The sequence below is a fragment of the Geotrypetes seraphini genome, chromosome 4 (assembly GCF_902459505.1).
Source record: "Geotrypetes seraphini chromosome 4, aGeoSer1.1, whole genome shotgun sequence".
In the NCBI taxonomy this organism is placed as follows: domain Eukaryota; kingdom Metazoa; phylum Chordata; class Amphibia; order Gymnophiona; family Dermophiidae; genus Geotrypetes; species Geotrypetes seraphini.
In genome coordinates this window covers 322,420,302-322,442,795 of record NC_047087.1, presented here as the reverse complement: position 1 = coordinate 322,442,795, position 22,494 = coordinate 322,420,302, and the positions used below count along the sequence as shown (strand labels likewise).

Sequence of the window (22,494 nt, the reverse complement as noted above, 5' to 3'; positions counted from 1 at the left end):
GCTCACACGGTGGCCCTTTTGGTCAAAGACCAGTGCCCTAACTGAGACTAGCCCTACCAGCGTACGTCCTTGTTCAGTAGGAACTTGTCTAACTTAGTCTTGAATCCCTGGGAGGGTGTTTTTTCCTATGACAGACTCCGAAAGAGCGTTCCAATTCTCTACCACTCTCTGGGTGAAGAAGAACTTCCTTACATTTGTACGGAATCTATCCCCTTTCAACTTTAAAGAGTGCCCTCTCGTTCTCTCTACCTTGGAGAGGGTGAACAACCTGTCCTTATCTACTAAGTCTATTCCCTTTAGTACCTTGAATGTTTCGATCATGTCCCCTCTCAATCTCCTATGTTTGAGGGAGAAGAGACCAAATTTCTCTAATCTTTCGCTGTACAGCAGCTCCTCCAACCCCATAACCATCTTAGTTGCCCTTCTCTGGACCCTCTCGAGTAGTACTGGGTCTTTCTTCATGTACGGCGACCAGTGCTGTATGCAGTACTCCAGGTAAGGATGCACCATGGCCCGGTACAGCGGCATGATAACCTTCTCTGATCTGTTCGTGATCCCTTTCTTTATCATTCCTAGCATTCTGTTCGCCCTTTTCGCCGCCGCCGCATATTGTGCAGACGGCTTCATCAACTTGTCTATCAGAACTCCCAAGTCCCTTTCCTGGGAGGTCTCTCCAAGTACCGCCCACTTTGTATGTATTATCGGTTTGAAAGAATGTTAGCAGAACAATCGGGTGAATCCTGGAAGTTTAAAGAGATTTGGGGTCCATTAGATTCATTTGTCAAACACCTTTAAAGCTTAGGTTATATCGTATGTTCAGATATCTACCAGATTTGAATTATTTCTACTACTCTTCATATACATCCAGGACAGGAGGGGGGTGGGTGGGTTGTTTCATGATTTATAAGTATTTATAAGCATAGTTTATAAGTGCTATTTGATGATTTTTTTGTTATGTTAATTGTTGCACTCTTTATGAGCTGTTTCTACAAAATCAATAAAGTTATAAAAATGAAAAAGTGTACTAATGAAATAAAGCAAAGAAATGGTTCAGCATTCTCACAAGCGGGTTATGGAACTGCTAATACTGAATGACAACGGCTCCTGCATCTTCTGGAAAAGCCATTAATCTGATCCCAGATGTCATTTTTATCTTAAGAACTTTCTGTGGGGAGTGTGCGACACAGTGGTTAGAGCTACAGCCTCAGCACCCTGAGGTTGTGGGTTCAAATCCCACACTGCTCCTTGTGACCTGGGCAAGTCAACTATTTCCATCTCCATTTCTAGACCGCAACTATCTTTCCGTTTAATGCGGTGTACAGAGAACAAGAGAAACTGTACAGTAACAGTGAACTACAAGACTGAAAACAGTCAATAATTATAAAGAAATGCAAGTTACAGGACCATCATTATCCTAGAAATCTAGCAAAGATTTCAATAATTTTCTAAAATGCAAATACGACGATGATAACAATTTTCAAAGTTCATCATCCCAACTAGCTGCCTGAAAAGTGAATGATCGTTGTAAAAACAACCTCGTGCGGAAGGGAACACAAATAATGAAGTGACCCATAATGGGCGGTCAGTTTTGAAGAAGCTAAATTGAGACATTAAATACCTGGGAACCTGTCCTTGGAGGACTTTATAACAGAGATCCAAATTTAAACAATACCTTAGCTTCAAAAGGGAGCCAGTGAAGCTCTTTACAGTACTAAACTGAACCTTAAGTTTGTAGACTGGATCATCTCCATAAACTGGGTTAACAATCATTAGTAAAGCAAGAAGACAAAAAAAGTCGATGAACATTAATGAAGAGAAGCTATTTAATAAAACTATTTCATTAGCCGTTTTGAAAACGGCAAAGTTTTTAGAATTTTACGAAATGGTTGAAGAGAGTCTAATTCTCTTATCCTTAATGGTATTGAGTAACATGATCAGATTTCTTCAGATTACAAATCAAATGAATTTTGCATAGTCTATATAAATTTTTACGCTGCCCTTCAAGATGGACTAAATTGCTAAGTACAAGTGATTGAACCAATAATCTGAATGAAATAAAATCAAAATAAGATCTGATCATGCGCAATTTCCATCACAAAAAAAATAATTTCTTAATCAGCACGTTAGTGAAGGTCTTCATGGAGAAAGACGATCTAAGTAAACTCCTAGGACTCTTAATCTGGAATCAATAAAGTAAGTTACCCCATCTAACATCAAGTGTTTTTCTAATACACGGTTCGAAGGGGAAGCGAAGAAAAACTTGGTCTTATCAGTGTTAAGTTTTAAATTCTTTCACCCAGTTCTCCACTTCATGAACAACATCTTGAATCAGATAAAGAGATGCTCAAACAGTAGTGCTAATGGGAATTACGATGGTAATCATCTGTGGAACTAGAAAGTTTTAGATTGAATGATAATAATCTGACCCAGAGTCAATAGGCAGATGTTAAAAAGCACCTGTGACAGTGGAGAACACTGTGGGATGCCACATGGGTTACTCCATTTATTTGAATAAACTCCGTTGAAAAACACTTGATATGTGCAAGTTTGCAAAAAAATCTTGAAACTATCTTAACACCTTACCAGAAATACCCATTGCATCATGATCGACTAAGTCGAATGCACATTACCCCAGATACATTAGGCAAGAAAATGAGCCCACCGGGATAGATCGGGAAAATGCTCGAGTACCTGAATGTAATCCAATTAGGCTATAAGTTGAATACAAATAAAGAAAAATAATAAATTCTAATAACCTGCCTACTAGCACTTTACTTTTACTAATGCCCAGTAACCACTTTTAGCTCTCGCCCTCAATATTATGTAGGAAATTCTGTTAACCATCCAGCAATGTATCAATACAGTACTCCCCCGATATTCATGGGGGGTCCGTTCCAGGAACTCCCATGAATCTTGAAAAACCATGACTATGGTTTTTACCAGGGGAGACAGGAGAGGGCAGCCGGAGCGCCGGCGAGTGAAGGAAATCACTCGCGGTATGCTCCGACCGCCTCTTCCTGCACTAAAGTCGGACCTCACCAATCAGCAACTCCTGATTGATGAGGCCTGACTTTAGTGCAGGAAGAGGCGGTCAGAGCATACCGCGCGTGATTTCCTTCACTCGCCGGCGCTCCGCTGCCCTCTCCTGCCCGGTCATAAAATACCGCGAATCGCTGATCGCAAATGACCGGGGGAGCACTGTACTGTGAGATGAAACTTCCTGTGGGCATAGCATTTACTGAACTATGTTACACATCTTCCCTGCCACCCCAGGTCACACGATAAACACAGCACAAGACGATATGACAATAGGGTTCCATTTGACCCTAATTCAGCAGTGGATCCAGGGATGCAGGATTAAAAAGAAATTACAAGAACTGAACCTAAAAGAGAAGGCATTTTACACCCAAGCAGCACTGCACCTGAGGTACCGAGAGCATGCAGGGAGACATGGAAGGGAACACCTACAGAAGCCGCTGATCGGCCTGGTCCTCGTTGGGCCACAATGGCCCCAGAAATTGCTTTGATCCAACAGTGCATGTCCTCAGGACTGTCTGCCTGCAGAGAGAAATGAGGTAACAATCAATGACCTGCAGGATGTATGTCACATATGCAAAACCTCAAGGGCAGTCTGACAAAAAACTGCTACCAATTCAGGTGCTAATCTGCAGAAGTTTTAACTGCCTTCAAGGAAACTCCTCCAGTAGTGAAATCCCCTTCCACCAGAGTGCCCACTTACCTAAGAATACATGGAGGCTTACCTGAACATAGAACGTTCGAGAGGTCGTTACAATTTCAAAAAGATTGTCTCTCAACATGTTATCACTGCAAAAAAAGACCAAATGGCCACAATCAGAGCCCACAAGGATTGCTTGGTAATTTGCCTGAACCAATGACATAAGTATCTTCGTTTCCTAAATTCCCCATTACACACTACCTATCTCCAATGGAGCTAATAAGAATGTATATGAGGGAAATTTTACGATATGCTAATGTGGATACTTTTGAGCCTGATAACCTCTATTCCGAGGGCTTCTAAGGTGGTAGATGGATAGTTTGGCTTTGTCTCAGTTCCTTGAGTTATCTAAGGACAGAATTACAAAACAAGCTACACTCTTGGTAACTTTTAAAACAGGGCTAGAGAAACAAGCTCTTTTGAAGTTATATTTCACTAATAAAGAAGCTCTGTTTTGTGGCCGAGTGTTAATGTTCCCGGATGTGTCAAAGCAAACTTTCTACTGCTTAAGCCTAAGGCTTTAGAGGTGGGAGCTTCTTTTTTAAAATTCCCCGTAAGTGCCTTATCTCATATGCAAGTGATAAATCCAGTTTGAAGATTTTCTCAGAGACAAACCTTTGCAGTTTCCTAAATTTTTTATTTGCCTAGCTAAGGAGGATAATTGACAACATTTAAAGGATGTGCCACATGTTTTGCCTGCCAAGATGTTAATATTTGATTTTCTTATGATTTGATTCTTACTAGCGGCATTTTCAGCCATTATAATGTGAGCTATATCATGATATATGTTTGTTTTGCTGAACTTTTTATGCTATTGCTTGAAATTTCATATACCTGTTTTGTTTGTTATGTAATTGTAACAAATAAACAAACAATTAAAAAATATGGAAGAAAGCCAAATTTAAGCTTTTAGGTAGAGAAGTCTCAAATTCTTCCCATTCCACATGTAGGACCCAAGAGCAGGGGTGTCCAACCTGCGGCCCTGGTCGAGGGCGATGTAGTGTTTTCCTCTGCTGCTCCCGGGTGTTTACCGTCTTGCCAGCTCCCTCCTCTGTCTTGCTACAGCATTTGCATGGCTCCAGAAATTTTTTTTTCGGCCAATGCGGCCCAGGGAAGCCAAAAGGTTGGACACTCCTGATCTAGAGCTTTGCCCCAAGTGACATCACTCAGTGGCCTCATTGTGCCAAAAAGAGTGTAACCAAGCGCTCCTTTCTGCGGACTTAGGGGGGAGTTAGAATAAATGTAAGTTGTTTCAAGAACTTTACTTTGAGTTTGTCCTCATTATATGATGGAGAGCAGAAGAGGGAGGTTTGGGAACTTAGCTGTGAAATCTGATAGGTATGAGACAATTGTTACATATTATTTTGTTAGGTCTGTTAAAAAGAAGGCGAGGGTAATTTGCTTTAATTTTAGAGAGGGTTATGATTTTATTTGTATTACTGAATCATGGTTAGAGGAGTTTAATGATGTTTTAGTTACTCAATTATGTCCACCGGGGTATAGAGCTTTATGTAAGTCAAGATGACACCAAACTCTGCAGCAGAGTTAGAAACACGGAAGACTGTGAAGACCTGCAAAGGGACCTAACGAGACTGGAAGAATGGGCAAAAAAGTGGCAAATGAGTTTTAACATAGAGAAATGCAAGGTCATGCATGTAGGGAAAAAGAACCCGATGTTCAGCTACAAAATGGGGGGATCATTGCTAGGGGTGAGCTACCTTGAAAGAGACCTGGGGGTGATGGTGGACTCAATATTGAAAGCATCGGCACAGTGTGCGACAGCCTCAAAGAAAGCGAACAGAATGTTGGGTATCATTAAGAAGGGTATCACGACCAGGACAAAGGAGGTCATCCTGCCACTGTATCGGGCAATGGTGCGCCCACATCTGGAATACTGTGTCCAGTACTGGTCGCCGTACCTCAAGAAGGACATGGCAGTACTTGAGGGGGTCCAGAGAAGAGCGATTAAACTGATAAAAGGTATGGAAAACTTTTCATATGCTGACAGGTTGAAAATGCTGGGGCTGTTCTCCCTGGAAAAGCGGAGACTTAGAGGAGACATGATAGAAATCTTCAAAATCCTGAAGGGCATAGAAAAGGTAGACAGGGACAGATTCTTCAGGCTGTGGGGAACCACAAGTACAAGGGGTCAATCGGAGAAGTTGAAAGGGGTCAGGTTTAGAACAAATGCTAGGAAGTTCTTTTTTACCCAGAGGGTGGTGGACGTATGGAACACACTTCCGGAGGCTGTGATAGGCCAGAGCACATTACAGGGGTTCAAGGAAGGTTTAGATAGGTTCCTAAAGGATAAAGGGATTGAGGGGTACAGATAGAAGTAAAGGTAGGTTATAGAAATGCTCAGAAACCACTTCACAGGTCATAGACCTGATGGGCCGCCGCGGGAGCGGACCGCTGGGCGCGATGGACCTCTGGTCTGACCCAGTGGAGGCAACTTCTTACGATGTGGGAGATGGTGTGGTGACTTATTTTTTTATATATACAGATTGAATCATGACTTCCCACAATACAAAATATACAAAAATTGAGAACCATTTGCAAAAGATCAAAAATAGACACTGATTTTAGATTCCCTATGAAAATCTCAACTTTTCATTAAGTAAATTAATCCTATATAATAAAAAGCTAGCCGCTGTGCAAGATTTTGTACAGTTTGGGGCTTCAGTAGCGACTGTATGCTGGATGATAACCAATTTTACTTTCCACTAACAGGCTGCGTCGATTATACATTAACCTTTTTGAAATTATGTTTACAAACAATTAATTCATGGCTGACTGCTAACAGATTGTGATTGAACATGGCTAAGACTCAGATCTTGCTTTTCTCAAGTTCTCACATTTCCCAATTCCCTGATTTTTCAATTATGATATTAAACTCGATTCCTATTGCAGAGGACGTGAAGCATCTAGGTGTAATGTTAGATTCCTCTTTATCTTTGAAAACTCAGGTTAAGAAAGTTGTTCAACGTATTTTTTTCAAGTTAAAATTTTTCAGAAAGTTGGGTGATTTTTTAATCTATGACATCTTTCGCATGGTTGATTAGGGCTCTTCAGATTCTCAAAACACTACTTCACGGCTGATTTCTGACCATATTACATCTGTGTGAAAAGAATTACATTGGTTACATATTCAATTTAGGATCTCAGTTAAGCTAGCATTATTATTGTTTAAAACCTTAAAACATATTTCTAGTCTTTGACATCTACTTTGAATATTTATAAACCAGTGCTTCTTTTAGACAAGTCAGGACCAGTTCTAGGATTCTTTACCCTGCAATATCAGCTTTAGAAAACAGTAGGCTTATACTTGATCCTGGCTAATGTAAAAATGCTCATCAGCTGTGTGATATTAATTTGATAATGTGTATTTGACGATGCAGGATAGACATTTTTTTAATCAACTAGTCTGTCTTTGGCATTTCTGGGACGTTTGCCCAGCACTCTCCTTAGGTTCCCAGCTACTGTTAAAATTCCTACTCCCCCCTAATCTAAGGCCCTTCACATAATCTATTAAGTCTAGGTTACTCTATCATCTACAGGAAATCCCTAACCCTCGTGAAAATGTTTTCTTGTACTCTTATTGGGAGTAGTCTATGAATCCACAAATGTGCCTGGGATGACAGGGAATAACCACACAGGAACTTCATCTTTTAGCTTTCTAAATATACTGGATACAGACCCAGATTTAACAGCTCAATCCACAACACGTAGGCTTTAAGTCACCCTTTCCCAAACAGCAATTCAAGTCCCGCTCTAACATATACACTGTAGTAACAGAACAGAGTAGATGATGGCAGATAAAAACCTGTAGTCCATCCAGTTTGCCCAAGATGATAGATTCGTAAAGTTGGATGTGATTCTACATAAGCATCCTTGATTTGTCCTTGCTATTTTTGGGGCCCCTCTGCTGGAGCTGCCATCAGTCTTGCCATATATGGGACACAGACTGTAGACCAGTGGTTCCCAATGGGGACGCTAACGCCCACTGGTGGGCGCTGAGAAGTCTAAGGGGGCCAGTTTGTGTCCAAGTCATATTGAGGGGGTGCTAAGGACCAGCCATCGCCCCCTTGAGCAATTGGTGAATCCAATGGCCATTGATGGCGGCACTGCCCCAAAGCTTCTCTTCTGATGCAAGCAGCCCAGGCAGAAAGAGGAAGTGCATCAGAGAAGCTTTAGGGACTTGGTGAGAATGTTGCTGCATCCGGACACCTCAGAAAGAGAAAACTATGAAGAGCGCCCAATGAGGGGAAGAGGTTGAGTGGCGCTAAAGGGAAGTGGAGGGAGAGAGTGGGAAGCAATATAGTTTAACCAAGGGGGGCGCTATCGAATCATTCACTGAAAAAGTGGGCTCTGATTCAAAAGAGGTTGGGAACCTATGCTGTAAATGTTTGGCCAGCATTGACCTATCTGTTCAGCCACAATCAGGGTTTATTATATGTCTGGTAGAGCTACAGATTATACCATGCAGTTTTGAATTCATCACCACCACCACCACCTCCCCCAGGAGGGCATTCCAGGCATCTATCATCCTCTCCGTGCAAAGAGGACTTTCTAACATTATTTCTGAGTCGATCCCCCTGCAATTTGAATTCATTTCCTCTAGTTCTAACACCTTCCCTCCTCTGGAAAGGTTTGTTTGTAGAGTAATCTAAGATTTATGCTAACTCCAAAATTAGCAGCCTCAATTGAATATTCAGAACAATCTCATTGCCTTTATATGGACAACACATAGGAAAATAATTGGTCATAAGTTTGCCCGATTATCTAAAAAGTAGCCCTTAATTGATTCTGCCCATTTTGGAGCAGCACTGCTTGTTCTCATTCAAAACAGATACTGAAGGGATGGGGGAGAGATGAGAAAAAATATGAAAAAGAGCCCAATAAATTTTACCCTTCCTGCTAAAAATTGACTTACCCATAAGTTTTGTAAATAAGTTTCCTCCCTTGCATAAACAGTGTCCCATAAACATTTTGGCTTGGTGGCATACTAAACTCGGTGCCCCAGCAGGAAGGCCTCCAGAAGTGTGCAGACGTCGACGTGATGATGTCATGCACAAACGCCGACGTTCACGCATGTGTGCAGGCCCTCTGCCCCGACCCGGAACCTGTCATTTCACCAGTGGGGGATCCTAGAGGAGGGGAGATGTGGGGAGAAGAAAGAAGCTGGCAAGGAGGAGAGTCGGCGGTGCCAGCTGCCTAGAGGCAGGTCCTTAAGCATTCAGCTGGAGCCTCTCCTCCTTGCCGGCATCTCGGGGCACATTTGGAATCTACTGCAGCACACAATTTGTGATTCAGTGATCTAAAACAATGTGTATCATGGAAAGAGTTACTTTAAAAAGTTCAAAATTATTTCTCTCCAATTTGCTGAAAATATTTCTTCTCTTCCATGCTGAAATCCGGGTGCAAGCTCAATAATAGCCATCTGGGTCCTGAAGAAATCCTCCAGCAATATACACTTGTTCCTACTAGTTCAGCCTGAGTGCCTCCAAGACTAAAAAGCACAGTTACTTACCGTAACAGGTGTTATCCAGGGACAGCAGGCAGCTATTCTCACATATGGGTGACATCATCGATGGAGCCCCGATGCGGAAGCTTCGCAAACAGACTTGCTTGAAGAAACTAGAAGTTTCGAGTCAGCCGCACTGCGCATGCGCGAGTGCCTTCCCGCCCAGCACAGAGCGCGTCTCCTCAGTTCAGATAGCTAGCAGAGAAGCCGACCAGGGGAGGTGGGTGGGTTGTGAGAATAGTTGCCTGCTGTCCCTGGATAACACCTGTAACAGGTGTAACTGTGCTTTATCCCAGGACAAGCAGGCAGCCTATTCTCACATGTGGGTGACCTTCAAGCTAACCAGAATGGGATGGTGGGAGCGTTGGCAATTTAGGAGAATAAATTTTGTAATACTGTCTGGCCAAATTGGCAATCCTGTCTGGAGAAAACAGAAGTGAAAGTATGAACCGAGGACCAAGTAGCAGCCTTGCAAATTTCCTTAATAGGTGTAGATCTGAGGAAAGCTACTGAAGCTGCCATTGCTCTGACCTTATGGGCTTTGACTCTACTCTGTAGGGGTAATCCAGCCTGGGCATAGCAGAAGGAGATGGTACGCTTAAAGATAGGATGTCCCAACTTATTTGGATCGAAGGAGACAAAAAGTTGAGGAGCAGTTCTGTGTGGTTTGGTACATTCCAAATAGAAGGCCAAAGCACGTTTACAGTCCGGAGTATGAAGAGCTGATTCTCCAGGATGAGAATGAGGCTTTGGAAAGAACACTGGAAGAATAATGGATTGGTTGAGATGAAATTCCGAAACCACTTTAGGTAGGAATTTAGGATGAGTACGGAGAATCACCTTGTCATGATGGAACACAGTGAAAGGTGGATCAGCAACTAAAGCTTGAAGCTCACTGATTCTTCGAGCAGAAGTGAGGGCAATGAGAAACACCACTTTCCAAGTGAGATACTTCAGATGAGCCATAGACATTGGTTCAAATGGAGGCTTCATCAATTGAGTAAGAACAACATTGAGGTCCCAAACCACTGGAGGTGATTTGAGAGGAGGTTTGACATTGAAAAGTCCTTTCATGAATCTGGAAACCACCGGATGAGCAGAGAGGGGTTTTCCTTCAATAGGCTGATGGAAAGCAGCAATTGCACTGAGATGGACTCGGATCGATGTAGACTTGAGGCCAGAGGTGGATAAGTGCAAAAGGTAGTCTAAAACAGAAGATAAGGAGGAATGTTGAGGCTCCTTATCATGAGAAAAACACCACGTAGAAAATCTAGTCCATTTTTGGAGATAGCATTGTCTAGTGGTAGGCTTCCTAGAAGTCTCTAAAATGTCTCTTACAGATTGAGAAAACTGAAGAGGAGTTATGTTGAGAGGTACCAAGCTGTCAGGTGTAGAGACTGCAGGTTGGGATGAAGCAGAGATCCCTGACTCTGTAAGCAGAGATGGAAAAACTGGCAGAAGGTATGGCTCCCTGCTACTGAGTTGAAGGAGAAGGGAGTACCAAGGTTGTCTCGACCACCGAGGAGCAATCAGAATCATGGTGGCGTGGTCGTTTTTTTAACTTGACAAGTCATAGTAACATAGTAACATAGTAGATGACGGCAGATAAAGACCCGAATGGTCCATCCAGTCTGCCCAACCTGATTCAATTTAAATTTTTTTTTTTTTTTTTAATTTTTTCTTCTTAGCTATTTCTGGGCAAGAATCCAAAGCTTTACCCGGTACTGTGCTTGGGGTTCCAACTGCCGAAATATCTGTTAAGACTTACTCCAGCCCATCTACACCCTCCCAGCCATTGAAGCCCTCCCCTGCCCATCCTCCATCAAACGGCCATACACAGACACAGGCCTTGCAAGTCTGCCCAGTAACTGGCCTAATTCAATATTTAATATTATTTTCTGATTCTAAATCTTCTGTGTTCATCCCAAGCTTCTTTGAATTCAATCACAGTTTTACTCTCCACCACCTCTCTCGGGAGCGCATCCCTCTCCGTAAAGTAGAATTTCCTAACATTGCCCCTGAATCTACCACCCCTCAATCTCAAATTATGTCCTCTGGTTTTACCATTTTCCTTTCTCTGGAAAAGATTTTGTTCTACGTTAATACCCTTCAAGTATTTGAACGTCTGAATCATATCTCCCCTGTCTCTCCTTTCCTCTAGGGTATACATATTCAGGGCTTCCAGTCTCTCCTCATACGCCTTCTGGCGCAAGCCTCCTATCATTTTCGTCACCCTCCTCTGGACCGCCTCAAGTCTTCTTACGTCTTTCGCCAGATACGGTCTCCAAAACTGAGCACAATACTCCAAGTGGGGCCTCACCAATGACCTGTACAGGGGCGTCAACACCTTCTTCCTTCTACTGACTACGCCTCTCTTTATACAGCCCAGCATCCTTCTGGGTCTTGAGAATGAGAGGGAATGGAGGGAATGCATACAGGAAGAGATTCGTCCATTCCAGAAGAAAAACATGAGAATAGATCCTGGAGCAGAACTGAGGCAGTTTGTGGTTGTGGGGAGCTGCAAAGATATATCTATATATATCTATCTGAGGCGTTCCCCACTGTGAAAAAATGTGATGAAGAGGCGAGGAATGGAGTGTCCATTCGTGAGGTTGCAGAAGACGACTCAAGTTGTCCGCCAAGCAATTTTTCGCCCCTTGGATGTGGACAGCTTTGAGGAAGGTGTTGTGGCAGATTGCCCAGTCCCAAACCTTCAGAGCTTCTTGACAAAGGGAGGAAGATCCCGTCCCTCCCTGTTTGTTGACATAGTACATGGCGACTTGGTTGTCCGTCCGAATGAGGACTACCTGTTCATGAAGAAGATGTTGAAAAGCTTTGAGAGCCTTGAAGATCGCTCTGAGTTCCAACAGATTGATGTGACACTGACAATCCGTACTGGTCCAGTGGCCTTGAGTATGGACTCCATCGAGATGAGCGCCCCCAAGCGTAGGTTGAGGAATCTGTTGTGAGGACCTTCTGAGGAGGGGGCATTTGAAACAGCAAGCCTCTGGAGAGATTGGAAGAGAGCATCTACCAGCGGAGAGACTGTCTCAATGAAGGAGTGACTGCAATGTGTCAAGAAAGTGGGTCGCAAACCTGCATCCACTGAGATGCCAGGGTCCACACTAAGGAATTCTGAGGTGAAGTCTGGCAAAAGGAGTCACGTGTACTGTGGAGGCCATGTGACCCAGGAGTACCATTATGTGTCTCGCTGATATGGAGGAGCAGGAAGACACTATATGACAGAGTTGAAGGAGGACTTCCAGATGTTGTTGCGGAAGGAATGCTCTGAGTTGGATAGTATCCAGAACACCTCCTATGAATTGTAGATTCTGAGAGGGTTGAAGTTGGGATTTGGGAAAGTTGATTTTGAATCCCAAACTCTGTAGGAACTATGTAGTCCATTGGGTCACTACAATAACCCCTTGAGATGTTGAATCTTTGATGAGCCAGTCGTCAAGGTAGGGAAATACCAGAAGACCATGGTTTCTGAGAGCTGCGGCTACCACTACCAGGCACATGGTGAACACTCTGGGAGATGAAGCCAGGCCAAAGGGCAGCACTCTGTATTGATAATGCAGATTCCCCACCCGAAATCCGAGATATTGGTGGGAGGCCAGATGAATGGGAATATGAGTATAAGCCTCCTTGAGATCCAAAGAGCATAACCAGTCGTTCTGATCTAGGAGGGGATAAAGGGATGCCAGGGATAACATGCAAAATTTTTCTTTGACTAAAAATTTATTGAGAGCCCTGAGATCCAGAATGGGCCGCAAATCACCCGTCTTCTTCGGAACAAGGAAGTAACAGGAGTAAACCCCCCTGTTCTGCTGTTCCAAAGGAACTGGTTCGATGGCATGGGGACAAAGCAGAGCTTGAGCTTCCTGAAGAAGAAGGGCAGTCTGGGATGGACTGGAAGGATACTCTCTTGAGGAAGCTCTGGTGGAACCCGAATGAAATGAAGAGAGTATCCTTCCCTGATGACTGACAGCACCCAGAGGTCGGATGTGATTGTCTCCCATCGGTGATAAAAATGATGAAAAAAGGCATCAAAAGAAGAGGGAGACTTGGACGAAGCAATCAAAACCGCTGAGTCCTCGAGGTGTGGAAGTGGAGACCTCAATCGAGGAGTCGGTGGTCTAGTAGAACTGGAAGGTGCAGATCGAGGCTTAGTTGAAGAAGGCTATCGAGGCTTTGGAAGAAGAGCTATGCCTGGAAGTATTCCTCGAGGAAGGCTTCGATCGTTGGTGAGAATGGTGCTTGGAAGCAGATCTCGAAGATCGAGGAGACTTCGCCCCAGAGATGAAAGCAGTCTAGGCCACCAAGGAATGGACAGGGCTGGAAGCTGTGGATCGAAGCTCCAGAGGCTTGATGGAGGAACCTTGATGAACTCCCAAAGACTCTGCTCCTTGTATGGAGTATGAGGATTCCTTTTGAGGCACTTGAAAAGAATCTACTCCTTGCTTTACGTACATAGATGCCAGACCAGACACTCGCAGAGACTCTGCTCCCTGCATAGTGTGTGTAGGCTCAGACTGAGGCATAGGAAGAGGCTCGACCTCGCGGGAGTCTGCAGAATGCCCAGGCTGGATTAGAGTAAGCTTTGGTCCCATATTAGTGAGGAACTGAATGAATTGCTTCTCTAACATGAACTGGAAAGAAGCCATCAAGGATGGATCCACGTCTGAAACCGGACCACCTGCTTTGGCTGGAGGTTCCACAGGGCAGTGGAAATGTGCTTCGACTTAGAAGTCTTAGGCACCTTAAGCACCACCGCTGGAACTTTCTGCTGAGCTATCTGATCTGAGGATACAGGGGAAGATACAGCAGACGTCATAAAGGAAAGAGCAGCTGCAAACGAAGACGGTCTGATGAGGCTCGAGGTCGAAGCAGTGGAGGCAGGAGGACCCTCGGTCGAAGGTGAGACCGAGGTCGGCTTCGGAGTTGAAGAAGTGGTCGAATCCACCCCGAAGAGCTTCCCCACTGAAAGTAGGTGACGTTTAAGGGCTCGAGGCTGAAGAATAGCACAGCGCTTGCACAACTTCGGGTGATGGTCTGGCCCAAGGCACTTGAGGCACCTACTGTGTGGGTCCGTGAGAGAAATCGCACGTTGACACTGGCTACACTTCTTGAAGCCTGTTGCTGGCCGGGACATAGGAGGAAAAACAGCCGCCGCAAAGTCGAAGCCCCTGGGCTGCGGCTGAGCAGCCTGCCCTGGCAGCCAAACGGAAGAAATTTTTTAATTTTTTTTTTTTTACTAAAAATAAAAGAAATACAGCGATTCGTGAAGAAAAAGAACACAAACCGCAGTGAGAGAAGGCACGAAGTAAGTAAGTTAAACGCAGAGAGTCAAAGAGGGACTTCTCAGCTCCACGGAGAACTGAGGAGACGCGCCCTGAGCTAGGCGGGAAGGCACTCGCGCATACGCGGTGCAGCTGACTCGAAACTTCTAGTTTCTACAAGCAAGTCTGCTTGCGAGGCTTCCGCATCGGGGCTCCGTCAATGGCGTCACCCATATGTGAGAATAGGCTGCCTGCTTGTCCTGGGATAATACCTCTATATGGAAGTAATATGTAATTATGTGGAAAAGCACCTACTACAGGGTAAACTGCAATTGATCTGAAGAAGGTATTGCCTTTGAAAGCTAACTGAAAATGGATCAGGTTAGTCCATTTTTCTTTGTTTCTATTAAAAAAGCAAGCAAACTTCAAAGAAGTAGAACATGTCTGAGCCCCATCAGTTTTCTCACCTCTGCTTACACTCTTGCACTTTGTGAACATCTTTTAGAGGAATTATCCTAAGGGGATCTTTCTCCTGGAAAAACACACAGAAAGACATTTACAACTTGGCACAGTACTTTCTCTGGTTTGGAGGTTGCTGGCATACTTTGACTACTGCCTTCAAATTCCTGCAGATGCCATGCCACAGTTTCAGATAATATGTGTAAGAATATTGGGCATATTAAATAGAAGCTGTTTCCATAAAAATGTAGCTTTCTAATCTTCCTCTGTGGCTGAAAAGTTTATTTTGCTCTTCTCAGGTAGAATAGGGGAATCAGGGATGGGCAGAGAGGAAAGGGAGGATGGGAATACAGCAAATAGGACGGAAGAGAGAAGACATGAAGGGGAAAATAAATAAAACAGCATCCTGAGGTTGTGGGATTGAATCCCTGGGCAAGCCACTAAATCCTCCACTGCCCCACAAAAAAGTAGAGATACAAGTCTCCTTCCCATGTACTGCACCTCCTCCCAGAAGCAATGGCCTTACTCTATCTTCTCTTTCACACACAAAACTCCCTCCTACTAGATCTGCTATTGATGGAGAGAAGCAGAAGTGGGAACTAATCATCACACCACCAGCCAAATCCACAGTGAATAATTGTCAAACAGAGGGTACCTTGCTAAATATAGTTCTTGCATGAAAATAATCACAAAGTACTTAAATTTTTATTGTTTTAAGTTATTTCATTTTGGTTTGATTCTTTTATTTCTTGGCAGGAAAATACCTCAGAAGTCCCACATTCACATGCATTGCCCAGATGACAAAATCCAACCACTGGTCAAAATCCTCCATAATGAAAATGTCTACACTCATTTTCAGAGGTGTTCTTTATGTCTTCAAGTCGTTCCACTGATCCAATACATAAGTGCTTGCCAAGTATTTTTGCAGGTTTGCTTTATCTTATTTCAGCTCCTTCAGGGGATCACCTTGGTGATGCTGTAAACAGGGCACAGAAAACTGCTAAAACATTAGAGGCTGAAAATACCGGGAAAAGCTTATCCCCACGCAATTGGGAGCGTTTAACACCAAAGTGTAACTTGTGAAACAGAGATCCCCGCCGGGATTGTGCAATAAGATCAAGTGCTTGCTGTTTTGCTTTCTATATTGGAGCAGTGCAACAATTGAGAATGAAGACATAAGGAATATTTTGAGAAGTCCTTGAATAGATAAAGGAGGTTTTAGACCAATTAATGGATTTTGTACCCTGTGGGCAATGCATTTGACATGTGAATCCTGGGACTTGAGGTATTTTCCTCCCAAGAAATAAAAGAATAGAGCAAAAACAGAATAACCGAAACAATAAAAAATAAATAAAAAATCTAAGTACTTTATTATAAGAGTCTCTCCAGTTTAATATATTTCTTCACTCCCTTCCCTCAGATTAGAGCAGAACTAGCAGAGACAGTTAAAATGTAAGTGAATCAAACACTAGTAAAGGGAAAAGGTTGCAAGTGATCAGAAGATAGCAACCTGACAGCAGTCTGTCCATCTGCAGCATCCACCATCTCCTCCTCTTCCTATTGGCTAAGGCTCTTTACACCTGTATTGTGAGGTCACAGAGCATTATTGTTATAAGCTTTCTTATGAGGTTCCCCCAATGATGGCAGCATCGACAAAGAGGTAGAATAGATCGCCAATGCAGTCGTTGATACTGAGTGTTGACGCCAGGGTCTCCAGGCATAGTCGGCGTACCCAAAGTTGAACCGAAAAGTTGCTCAAATTGCAACTGTCTGACTTTAAGCGACCTCTTGTGTAAACGAGAACAGAGCGTGCAGGAAATATCCCAATGGTTAAGACCTAGACACTGAACATATCGGTTATGCAGGTCCTTGCCCAAAATGGTCCTGTGGCATCGAGTGCACCGCTTGAAGCCACTAGAAGCCTTGGACATCAATGGAAAAACTGCTGACACTAGGTCATAGGACTCTGGTCCGAGGAGGTCGAGTAGATGGTATACTGAAAAAACCATCTACGCTCCCAGCCTGAAAAGAGTCCAAAGGCCCAAAAAACAAAATTGGTAAAAAAATCCACAATTTTTAAACCAAATGAGATTTTAAAAACAAAAACAAAAATATGCTCCATGGAGAACTGATAATTCTGCGAGCAGACATCAGGCGGAAAGGTACAGCCTTAAAGATTTGAAGTGATAGCACACTTTTTGACTGTCTGTGCCAGGTTCTGGGGCTGACGTCACCCATGTGAGAATATGCTGCCCGCTTCTCATTGGATAAACATATTTACACTAACAGCAATTACCAGAAATACCAGTAAGAAATTAGACCAAAAGAAATGAAACTTTGGTGAACCAGCCTAGGAAAGCTGTAAGACAACGCAACTTGTTCCCAGCCATGGCTACGATCTATCCTTTTTCCTAGGCCTACAGAGCCTTCCCTTCAGTTCCTCCCAAAGAGGCAATTCGCTGGAAGTAATCCGCTTCTTGTGTCATCCTCCTCTCAGGTTGAAGGTGATGTCCAGAAAAGCAGAGTCAGGCATGTGGGTACTGGTAATGGGGCAGATTCATGGAAAAAAAGAACAGGAATGCTCTCAAATAGACTAATTATCCTTTTGCTATATTTCATTTCTTAAATTAGCTCAATAACATATATCTGCAGAGAATCCCATCGCAGAAAGAAGTTTGAGAGACACTCAGCGGCTTTCATAGTAAATGACAGCAGATAACGACCCAAATTGCCCATCCAGTCTGCCCAACTGTTTTTTTCTTAGATATTTCTGATCCAGAAACCCAGAGCTCTGCCCAGTAGTGTGCTTAGGTTCTATCTACTGGAGTCTCCATCAAAGCTCACTCCATCCCATCTTAACCACCCCATCTGTTGAAGCCCTCCCCAATCCATCCTCAACTGAATGACCATACACAGAACACAGACCATGCAATTCTGCCCATTACTGGCCTTACTTCTTCAATATATACACATTATTTTCGGATTAGATCCTCTTTGTTCATCCCATGCTTTTTTGAACCCTGTCACCATTTTCCTCTCCGCCACCTCCCTTGGGAGCGCATTTCAAGCATCAACTACACTCTACGTAAAGAAGAATTTCCTAACATTACTCTGAGTCTACCACCCCTCAAACCCAAATTATGCCCTCTGCTTTTACCATTTTCCTATCTCTGGAAAATATTTTGTTCTACGTTAATACCTTTCAAGTATTTGAACATTCGATTCATCTCTCTTCCTTTCCTCTAGGGTATTAAAGGAGCCGTGAATCCTCCAATGTATTTAAATGACCTCATGCCAACAACTCAATTGCTGTAAAATATAGGTAAGTTTAATGGTAATCAAAAGTCAGCTTACAAAATAAATTGGACAAAGTAACAGCATTGAGACTAACGGAGAGGAAAAACACTCAGAGTACTGGTAGTCTGAGATGCCCAGTCAGGTATATCTATCAGCAATTATGCTTGACCTTTTATACCCAAGCCTAGGAGCCTGGGGTACAGAGTACTACATAGCTACTGGTTACATGCTTCATTTCAATTGGCTTTCTATACTTTATCATCATTTTGAATGATTGGATGATTTACACATAACAGCAACAGAGTCATAACGAAGCTTGGTGTCAAATATGACTTCTCTAAGGTCAATGATCCCTGAGGGTGAGCCCCTCCCTCCTTCTTCTGTTTAAGCTTGATTGAAGGGGGTCACGTAATGCTGTAAGTTCAGGCAGACATTGCTGGCCTGAGCTCCGGGGGCCAAAATTTGGCTTTTTCCCTGCCTAGCGGTGCATGCAGAGACTCTGCCCATTCTCTTTTACCGGTGGTGAGGCGCATGGAAAGATATTTAGCGTCTCCGTCGCTCTCAATGGCCTCCCGCTCCACTAAAAAAGATTGCGACCGCCCAAAAGTGGTGGAGGACAAGATGGTGGCCGGAACTTCGGCAGCGGTGAGCCAACTCTCTCCCGAAGCTTTCAGGGACATCACACAGGCTGTGGCGCTGGCGCTGCAGCCCAGCCTGGATCGACTCTCTGAACAGCTCCAGAGGCTGGAATCGACCAACACCGAAACAGCTCACCGCACTACTGACCTAGAAACTAGGGTGTCCGGCCTGGAAGATACTCAGAGGACCCAGACAACATCGTTACTGGCGTTGACCGAGCTTACTCGCCATCAGGGTGACCGCTTGGAAGACCTGGAAAATAGGTCCCGTCGGTCCAACCTTCGATTTCTGGCATTCCCTGAGACAATAGCGGGCTCGGCACTGATACATACTCTGGAAGCTTGGTTGCCTATGAGGGGAGATGTGGGCCCCCTTCGTATAGAACGCACGCACCGCATGGGCAGGGAACGCACTGGAGAAGATAGACCACGCATGATTATTGCCAAACTACTTAATTACAATCATAAAGTGGAAATCTTGCAGCAATATAAACACCAACGAGACAAGTTAAAATATGGGGACGCTGAGATTCGCATTTTTCAGGATTATTCAGCAGTGTTGACAGAAAAGCGAAAATTATTCTATCCCCTCTGCTCAGAAAGTGCGTTTCATGTTCATCTACCCAGCCACTCTGAAATTGCAACATCAGGGCCAGTGGCATTCTTTCGACTCTTCTGTGGCTGCGGCGGACTACCTCAATACTCATTTGCCGCCACCCTCCAGTCCTACGGGTTGAGGCGGCCATCGGAGGCTACGGTGGCTGACCTTAGCTGACTGGCATACTGCTAACAGCAATGTAATGGCTCTTTTTGGCCTTTGTTTGGAACGCTTATTACTTTGTAGCGGTGACTGTTGTTTTTCTGTTAATTACGTTACTCTGCTTAGTGTTTGCACATTTATATATATTGTGTAGTCAGAGTGGTACTGTTTGGGATACTCTTGTCTTTTCAGCTTTTATCCTTTATTCTCCTGCACATTGTTGACTCGGGGCGGCATCCTTTTTGTGCCATTACACACCGGCAGAATCATCTTGGGGTGGTTCTGTTGATGTGTTTTGCACAATGGGAGGGGTTGGAGAGAGATGGGGGGGTTGGACAAGGGGGTGGGGGGGAAGAGTTTTCTTTTTTGTGTTCATTCCCTCTCAGTTTATTCATCCCTGAGGGGAGGGGTTCTGCTCTGAATAGTCTTGAGTGCTGCTCCTGATGCTGGGTGGGATTCCTGGCCTTTCAGTGTGCTGGCCTGGGGTGTTGGGGAGACCACACGACTTCTTCGGTCTAGGTTGCTAGCTAATAATATTCTACTTTTTTGTCTATCCTGGGTAGGGCTGGGTACCTGGGATAGTTATGTTGATCTAACTCTTGCAAGACAATATTTTGACTTTCTCGGTTTCCCATGTCCTTAACAAACACTAAGGATTATGTCCTGGAATGTATCGGGCATTACATCCCCTGTTAAATGAACGAAAATCCTAAATCAGCTTAAACACCATAAAGCGGACATAGTTTGTCTGCAAGAAACTCGATTAACTGATCTTGAACATGCTAAATTGGGAAAATCCTGGGTAGGGGCCGTATATGTGGCTTCTTCCCCTCAGAAATGGGCTGGGGTGGCAGTTTTAATCCATAAATCCTTACCCTGTAAGGCACTCCTAGTAGAGACAGACCCAAAGGGCCAGTTTTTATTGCTCCATATCACTGTGGGCACTTATTGTTTTTATTTGCTTAATGTATATGATCACTCTTTTTTGAACACATTGTGGCTCTGTTGGTGGAGCGTGTGGCTGAGCCGGTTTACCTTGCAGGGGATTACAATCAGGTACTTGATCAGAGTTGTGATCGATCTCACCCAGGGATTCCCTCTGTGGGGACGGGTCGGTGCGGTATTCCCTATTTGTGTGTGACGTTAGACTTGGTTGATCCTTGGCGCTTGCTTCATACTAAAGAACGGGATTATACGCATAGATCCCGAACCCATGGCACGCTTTCCAGAATCGATTATATACTTGTCACTAGTTCTTATTTTCCTAATATTGATGCAGCTACGATAGGACCCTCGGTTATATACTTCATTCCTTGATTTGGATTGATATTAATGTTGGCTTTGGTGTAAGAGGTCCCTCACGCTGGCTGATTCCTAGTTACTTATTTTAGAATGACCGTTTTAGGATTTTTTTGTTATAAAAGTGGGAAAATTTTGGGGAATTTAATGGTCAACATCTAACTGAACCGGAATTATTCTGGCATACAGCCAAAGTAATCCTACGAGGGGATTGTATTGCATATGTTATAGCTCGGAATTGTAGGTTGTCTAGGGGAATTATTCGTTTGGAGCGAGATTTGGCTGTCGCGATGCGTAATTATACAGTCCATCCAACCCCTGAGGCGAGGGAACACTTAGTGTCTATAGAGACTATCCTTAACTCCTACATACATGAGCGTACGATGAAGATGTTATTTTACCAGAGGTTTAAATACCATCGTTATGGTAACCACTCGGGGAAATTATTAGTTTACTTGACAAAAAGATCGAGGGGGCAGCGGTTTGTCTTCGGCCTTAAAGATGCCATGGGGAATATACGACACAAAACGGACCAGATTGCAAATATATTTTTAAATTATTTCCAGGACTTTTATGAGCAAAGGACTGGGGTGAGGGACCCCTCATGAGAGACTATTTGGAGGATTCGGGTCTTCCCAAGTTAACTGAATTAGAGGTGGAGAATCTTAATGCACCCCTTACTCTTAGAGAATTACAGAAGGCAATTATGATTCAGCGCAATTATTCAGCCCCCGGACCTGATGGCTTTACTGCCGAATTTTACATAACTGTTGTCTTCTCAAATCGATAACCCACTTCATGATTACTATGACCAGGTCATAGAGGGTGGGAGTTTTCCGGCGGGAGCCAACAAAGCTCTTATAATGCTTATTTTAAAACCAGGGAAGGATGACACTTCTCCTGAAGCTTACCGCCCTATATCGCTTCTTAATGTGGACATTAAAATATTAGCAGATAGACTTTCTCTTCTCCTTCCTAGAATTATAGGGCTGAAACAGATGGGGTTTGTTCGGGGTAGACAAGCGGTCCAGAATATTCGTAAGGTGTTATTGACTATGGCCCATACTCAAGCTCAAGACATACCCATGTTATTAGTTAGTTTGGACATGGCCCGTGCTTTCGATCAGGTAGATTGGAATTATCTATTTAAGGTATTGGATTACTTAGGTGTAACAGGCTGGTATGTGAAAGCTGTGAAGACTTTATATAGGGGCCCGATGGCGTGAATTTTAGTTAATGAGATTTCGACAGTTGCTTTTCCCAATTGTAGAGGAACCAGACAGGGGTGTCCCTTAACCCTTCTTCTTTTTCTGCTTTATTTGGAGCCATTTTTACACACGATATCCAGTGACCCAGACATAGTGGGAGTGGCTTTTTCTAACCGGACAGTTAAAGCGTTGGCCTTCGCGGATGATTTGGTTTTTACATTGACTCAGCCACAGCGTTCCATTATTCATCTGCAGCATTCCTTAGAAGAATTTCAATTTTATTCAGGCTTT

At 43.7% G+C, this 22,494-nt stretch overlaps 1 protein-coding gene across 8 annotated transcripts in view; it reads right to left on the bottom strand.

Moving 5' to 3' along the window:
- PLEKHA1 (pleckstrin homology domain containing A1) overlaps window positions 1–22,494 on the bottom strand; it is a 136,759-nt gene that overhangs the window by 10,951 nt on the left and 103,314 nt on the right. For 7 of the 8 annotated variants that reach the window (XM_033942137.1, XM_033942136.1, XM_033942140.1 and 4 more), the window contains exons 9-11: window positions 15,010–15,074; window positions 3,762–3,825; window positions 3,469–3,558 (exon numbers count right to left, since the gene is read on the bottom strand). In XM_033942137.1, coding sequence (XP_033798028.1) covers window positions 3,469–3,558; window positions 3,762–3,825; window positions 15,010–15,074 — 219 coding nt within the window. Of the gene's footprint in view, window positions 1–3,422; window positions 3,559–3,761; window positions 3,826–15,009; window positions 15,075–22,494 lie in introns of all 8 variants that reach the window. The other variant, XM_033942143.1, reaches the window with a different exon arrangement.